This window comes from Pterocles gutturalis, unplaced genomic scaffold (assembly GCF_000699245.1).
Source record: "Pterocles gutturalis isolate BGI_N339 unplaced genomic scaffold, ASM69924v1 scaffold32525, whole genome shotgun sequence".
Taxonomy (NCBI): domain Eukaryota; kingdom Metazoa; phylum Chordata; class Aves; order Pterocliformes; family Pteroclidae; genus Pterocles; species Pterocles gutturalis.
In genome coordinates this window covers 19,583-26,570 of record NW_010146911.1, presented here as the reverse complement: position 1 = coordinate 26,570, position 6,988 = coordinate 19,583, and the positions used below count along the sequence as shown (strand labels likewise).

The 6,988-nt window shown below is 42.4% G+C and overlaps 1 protein-coding gene across 1 annotated transcript; it reads right to left on the bottom strand.

Moving 5' to 3' along the window:
- On the bottom strand, positions 1 to 6,653 carry LOC104470836 (adapter protein CIKS-like). The gene is made up of 3 exons (XM_010085904.1): positions 6,398 to 6,653; positions 5,154 to 5,228; positions 1 to 248 (listed from the first exon to the last, which is right to left on the bottom strand). Exons 1-3 carry the CDS (start codon positions 6,503 to 6,505, stop codon positions 102 to 104), a joined length of 330 nt encoding a protein of 109 aa, XP_010084206.1. The 5' UTR covers positions 6,506 to 6,653; the 3' UTR covers positions 1 to 101.
- Between the last annotated feature and the right edge of the window lie 335 nt (positions 6,654 to 6,988).

The following is a 6,988-nucleotide window of genomic DNA, read 5'->3' as shown; positions in this document are numbered from 1 at the left end:
GAGTGTCTTCTGTCATAAAAAGAGCCATCTGGAAGAGCGCTGGCTCCCTGCCAAGAACAACCCTTCAACAACTGCTTGTCGTGCACTTTAAGTAATAATGTTCATAACGGCACAACCTGGAGTGTTGGTAAAGGTCCTATTGGAGGAGCAACGTATTCTTCCTCCCTCAGTAACCGCAAAAGGATGTTCTTCTTATTCTTTGGCCAGTTATAAATGTGAGTATTCTGCAGCCAGGTAGGCACATGTTCCTGAAAAACAACAAAAAAAGCGTGAAATCCCATAAATTCTGAATCTGTACCAGAATCTTGCAGATTACATCAGAGCCTGCCAAGCAAAATTTCATTTTGTCTGTTCTAGGCACTTCCTGTAACAACAAGAAATTTTAATTTGGCTTCAGAATTGTATTTGGGTTCCTAAATAAATGAACTTAGTGTGATCTCACAGCTTGCCTGTCTCTCCTTCTTTTCTGCCATCATGTTGGCTAATTTCACCACGTTTCAAAGGAAGTCAGATCTCAGTGACAGGCATCTAAAGGCTTGTGAAAATAAACACTGAGAAGAGAAGGGAGACATTTCAGTGCCTCAGCCAGGGAAAGGCTGCCACCTTAGTAGCTGCAGAACAAGCCATACAACATGTTCAACCTTGAGATGAGAATCAACAGCGAAAGAGTAGGACCACAGGGGAGCATTTCTCATCCTCACAGCATTTTCCCCCTTCCCCTTGCATCTACCTTCACCAAGCATGGTGTCTTCTAGACACCTTCTGAGCAGGAGGCTGAGACTGATGCTGAGCTCAAGGAGAGACTAATGCATCTCCAGATTAGAAGTGTCAAACATCCACCACTCCCTCAATCCTGGGGAAGACGCAGCCTTTCAGAGGCGTTGGCTAATGCCCATTAAGATAATGAAGCTGGGAGCACCACGGCCATGGACAGTGACAGTGGGCTGATGGGAAAGAGCCTGCTCAGACCTCATGTTCCCATGTCTCCACAGCCTTGAGAGGTTTATGTATGGATAGCCTAGATGTGTAGAGGTGAAGGGCTATTATCATACCACAAATTAAAAGAAGGTCAAAGACTGATCTTTGATCAAAACCAGCTTGTGTCAATGGTGGAGATGGAAATTTCTTTCTGGAGAGCTGTTGCTGGAGACACCAGAACACAGCCAAAGTGAAACTGCAGATAAGCAACATGAGCAGTCAAGACATCCAGCATTTGCTCCCTGGACCTCTTATTTAGCAGGACAGTATTTTCCCAAGGTGGCCCCTGTTAGGAGCAGCACAGTCCCTGCCAAACCAGTGGAGCTAGATCCAAGAGGACAGAGCAAAAATCTGCTGGCATGCACCACATCTCTGGCACCTCACAAGGGGATGCCCTGGCATGGGCAGCACGTGTCCTGCCTGCCAACAAACAGCTTAGCTGCAGTCCAAATCTTTAATTCCCAAGCCTCATGCTTCTCAAATTGGCCATCTTTGCCTTGGCCTGTATGGCTGCAGGAACAAGGCTGCGTCATTTCCACTGCTCAGGGAGTGATTTGTGTTAACTGATGCAACCACTTTGTTAGATCTATAGGATGTATGTACAAGAAGAAGGAGGTAAGTCATGCAGGCATCCAGACCTATTGGTCTGACTTCCCCTAGGCTTCTGAACAAGCAGCTTGGTGAATGGCGGAGGTATCTATCAAGCCTGGCCTTCTTTCTCCAGTGGCCAAGAAAGTATAGGCTTTGGTGAATGGTCTCCCCAAAGTGGAGGTTTTAAAATGTTGCTCTTCCAGGTGGACACAACAAGGGTAAGATCCCACAGTGTTCCCTTTGGTAGGAGCATGAATAAGTTTTCTGGTCTCTGCCTGCAAGTCTGTTTTTGCATAGGAATGGATTTTAATCTTTGTGAACTTTATTCCTTTGACACAGCTGTTTGAAATTGGCCAAGAGACTCAAATGTTACTGGGAAAAAGAAAGATAACTATGTTTGCATGCACATGCACATCCTTATTACCTAAAATTTGTTTCTTTACTAAATCTTGTTAAGATCCATAGAAAGAAATATGATCAAACACAGCAAGGGTTTACACCAAACGAGTCCTCTTTCTGTCTTTGATAAGGAACTATATTTTTTATGGAGGAAGGAAAGGCAGTAGACCTAGTCGGGCTGGACTTCAGCAAGTCATTTGATATAAATCCACATAGGAAATCATTAGTTAAGCTTGAAAAGATGGAAATTAGTGTGAGAAGTGTATAGTAAGTAAGAAGCCAGCAAGTGGGGATATAATGAGAGAGGCACTATACATCCAGAGACATGCTCTGTGCCTTTCTTCCAGAACTGCTCCTGTGGCCAATTTCATTTAATATCTTCCATAATGAACTTGGTGAAAAAGTACCTGCATGCTAATCAACTCTGGCAACAATTTTAACTTGAGGGAGGTGTGTAGGGGTAAGGGATGATTATAGTTGCTATTTTGATCAAGGAGAGCTGTCAAAGTGAGAAAGGGGCTTTTCTGCAACACTGGCTGTCATACCGGGTGGGAGTAATGGGAAAATGGTTACACCCTTTAATTTTTTTTTTAAATTCAGCTGTGTATCTGTAAGCAAAGAGGAAATTCTCTCTATGCCATACAGAGAGTATTTGATAACTCTGAGGATGAAATTGGTAGGAAGAGGGCAGAGCGTATTAGTGCAGAGGGCAAGGTTGTGCATCAGTGGAGCACCGTTTGAGTTTTCCTGGCTTGTGTGGAGCCAACTCTGCTCACCTCACGCCTCCAGCTGCCTCTGCTCTGCCAGAGGAAACCTCCAGAATGAGGCAATCACAGCTTAATGCTTTGGTCATTGGATGACCAGATCAGGAGGACACATTTCTGTGGATTGACTTGATGCAAGCCTTGAACCAGCAAGACCAAAGTTTCCTTTAGCAGTGGACGGTGGGAAGCTGGGAATGCCAATTCCACCTTAACTGTATGTTGTGCTTTTTCCCCTTATTATTCGATTTCCTAATGAACGCTCATTGGATCACATAGATCCCTTCCTGTTGGAGGTCAACTGTCTTTCACATACCAGCAGTGCTCTATGATGTGCTTCATGTCAGATAACTCAGCGAATAGCCACATCCCCAAACTAAACCTTCCAAACCTTGCTCCCCTGCTTTTTTCCACTGCCAGCTACAGTAGTACTCGAACACATAAAGGACAGTGTAAAAAAAAAGACAAAATGAAAGCAATTTGCCTGCCGACATAATCCAATTTTACATATACATGTAATTTTTCAGGTACCTCACCTACTCTTCCTGCCCACAGACTTTATTGCTGCAACTTGTTCAGGCTCTGGCACTCTCCTTCCACCCAGGATGTCCTCAGTTATATTATCGTTAACTAGTTAGATGAAAGTAGATGATGTACCAAAAAAAAGTGTAAAAAAAGAGAGCAAAGCTTGACAGCAATAGAAAATACTGATCTGCATTATTTAGAAGTGAAAGGCACCTCTCAAAAAGAGTGATGTGGACTACAAGTTATATTATCGTTAACTAGTTAGATGAAGGTAGATGATGTACCAAAAAAAAGTGTGAAAAAAGAGAGCAAAGCTTAACAGCAATAGAAAATGCTGATCTGCATTATGTAGAAGTGAAAGGCACCTCTCAAAAAACTGAAGAGTGATGTGGACTACGGAGGATGGGCAGGAAAGCTGCCTGGAGCCTGATGCTTTGATAGGAGCAGCTGAACAAACCAACCCTGGAAATTCCTTATAGATCACTGTCTGAGAGAGCTGCTGCTATATGCTAAATAGTCTTTTGATACGTAAAGTTCAGCCAAAATTAATGTAAGTTTATTGTTCTTGTGTCTGCCTCAAGGCCCAAAGGCAGCTATAGCGCCTGCTGGGCTGCTTCTCTCTGCAATCCTTGAGGTGCCACGCGGCTGCAGGCTGCACGGTCTGGTTGCATGGCAGGCAGTCAAGGAGTCCCCAAAGTTAGGAGCAGTCCTGCCCTTTCCCCCAAGATCAAGCTGCAAAGACTGACCGAAAATGCTGACCAGTTCACTGCCTTTGGTCTGCCCAATTCCCACCAGTGCTGTCTCCCAGCTTTTCATACTTAAGACAAGTACCAGACCGAGACTGTTCAGGAAGGGAGCTGAATGACCTGAAATACCGGAGGCACTGTTCATTCCAAAGGACCTCACATATTTTACAAAGCCAGGGATGTGTTTTCAAATTTCTGAGCTTATATTAAGTCAGTGCCTAAATAAAGAAGTTTATCACACTCAAATCCACAAGGAACTTCACGGCCCTACAGTCACTGTGAACCTTGTTTAAATCTTTACTTATGTTCCAAAAATTGGGCACCCAAATAAATATAGAGAATCTTTCCATACTTTTCCAAAATGCAGCTGTACCAAAGGGTAACATGACAGCTACCCAGCAGTGCACACAGCATTTAGTGAAGAAAAGCAAACACAAATCCAATATATCCATTCTAAGTTCACGGAAGAATGCAGTTTCTCAACTATAACTGAAGCCGTTTAGCTTTTCTGGCCTTGTAAAAATCCAAGAGATTCTCTCAGAGTGAGGAAGAAGGGTATGGGAATCTGTTGCATTACTTATTTCTTATTCTCAAATGGATCTTCAAAACCAATAAGGAGGGCAGATGAAATTGGAAGTCCTAAAAAACCTTATAGTTTGCCTTTGATGAGCCCATCAAAGTTCAAGCAATGGCCTAGTACTTTAATATTTATTATCCTCTTTATTTTTATATTCTCAACCCACCCTCTTCCAGATCCTCACTTCACATCAACCATAAATCTCTCCCATCTCACTCATCGGCATTACATCTGGATAAAATTATAAAAGGGTTAATATAAAAAGCATGCTTGCTGGATAGATGTCTCTCTCCATTTAAATCCTTTCAATGCTCAAGACAATTTAAGTTTTAGTTATACGTTCATCATCAGAAATACATTTATGCACTGATTTATATTGTGGACTAAATGTTTTTTATTTGTATGTACATAAAACTACCAACTTTTCATGTCAAATGTAGCTTTGGAATATTACTAGTAGGATATTAAGAACCAAGAAATTGAAGGTTCGGAGTTTAAGATTTTATCTAGTGCATTGTGATCAAAATAATATGTGCTTAATCATGTGACAAATATATATGCATGCATGTATGTTACCTTTTTGGCATTTGGAAAAAGCACAGGGATGAATCTGAAGTTCATACTTCCTTGTTGTATAAACTCGATCTGCATCTAGAACAGAACAAATTGACAGGTTTATTGTAATGACACATTTTTTCTTCATATGCATCTGTATCCTATGCGTAAAAACATTTGTTGCTTAAACTGCTCTTCTGCTAAGTGATTTCATCTACTGCTGGTGGACTTGGTATCACTTTGTTTGGCCACTTAATCTGGTTCTTCATTATTACAGAAAGGATACAGGAAAGATCTGTCAATGTTTCTTGAGCATTTAGTTCTGTGGCGTGAAATAATTGTGAGTTTAGTTGCAGATGCAATCCCATGAAATCCATCTAGAACTGACAAAGTTTGACTTGACTAAGGCCCCTGTTCAATCTCCAATGAGGTGAAAGATTTCTGCTAGAGGCCAGCTCCATGTCTTGGACACAGCCTGTTCCCCATGTCGCAGCTCTGTGTCTGAGCTGGGACCGAGCCTGTCCCCCATGTCCCAGGACAGAGGCATCTCTGGGGTGGTAAAGACAGCAAAGTACTACTGAGAACTCATCTGTTGGTGACAGCTTTTGAGAAGTTTGACCGCAGGATCAAACAGGGGAATTTGATGGGTTTTAGGGTGAGAAAGGCACCAAATTGCGAACCGAGGGAGAAAGGATGGGTTTCACGGCTCTGTGGGCTCTCCTGGGCTAAATGTCTGTCCTGTGACAGGCTGCAGAGACGGGCGTCTGTGACCCCCGCTGGTCCTCTGCCACCCTGTCCCCCCAGGAACCCCTCTTTGCAGCTCTGGCCTTTGCTTTGCAATTCCACCTTTCAGCCAGCCTTATTGCTGCCCAAAAAAATACCTCAGTGACAGAATGGCTGAAGTGATAGGGGCTGGCTGGCAGGGAGGAAGGTCAGGCAGTGTTAGGTAAGACTGTGCTCAGGGCTATATGACAGGGCAACAAGGGCTCAAGAAGGTGAAGGAGGGGAAAAAAAATCAAACAATAAATAATATGAAGAAATAAGATGAGCATGTTTAATAGGATTCTTCTTCCTTGAACCTCTTAGCAGATGTTAATGAGCATATGTAGCTGATGAGAGGGAGGATTAATGAATTCCAAAGGGGGGTGTTTAACTATAGGGATTAGAGAAAACAAAGCAAAGAACCTGCCATTTGGAGACACATTTGTCTTTTGAGAAGAAGAGACAGAGTCTTTGTAGAACAGCAAATGCATGTCCTTGCTTACCATCCTGTGGATGTATTTAGTATGTAAGCCGTGTTCATCCCTGTCCAGCTGGGATTCAGCCCCTTCCACATCCTGTTTGTATTTTGGACTGATTGCTATGATTATCATCACTGTCTTCTGTTAGGGAGAAAAGCACTTTTATGAAACTGGGAAACGCACTGTGTTTGGTAGAGGCAGATCGGAAATCTGCCAGTTTGTGTTTTAAGTGATCTTTATGTTCTTGGCAAACATGAGAGGATCTCATTCATTCTGGCAGGAAATACAGGAGAACTCATACACTCGTTCTCATTATTTCTCAAGATCTCATAATATAGAAAATCTAAATGTCAAGATATATTAACAGCTACCAGTTTACAGTTGGAATCCCTGTAATAAAAAGCTACTTTTTATCAGTGTAGAGTGTCTATGTACATACACAGAAAAGTTTTATCTTCAAATTTAGACCTAAGTGTTTTCCAATAGCTTATGCAAAAGTGCATCTATTTAACCATCTATGGCTTTATATACAAAAGCCACTAAAGGCAATTGTCTGTGGAAGCTACACCTAGGGCTCTCAGCAACAGAAATGGCAACTTTTTCTGCTGATCATAG

Bases quoted from the DNA above. Each gene is read 5' to 3' on its own strand.
- LOC104470836 (XM_010085904.1), bottom strand. From the start codon at position 6,505: ATGATAATCATAGCAATCAGTCCAAAATACAAACAGGATGTGGAAGGG. The intron at 5,229-6,397 runs GTAAGCAAGGAC...GTTCTGTTCTAG, and splicing joins CTAAATACATCCACAGGATG to ATGCAGATCGAGTTTATACA. The intron at 249-5,153 runs GTAACATACATG...GTTGTTTTTCAG, and splicing joins TTTTTCCAAATGCCAAAAAG to GAACATGTGCCTACCTGGCT.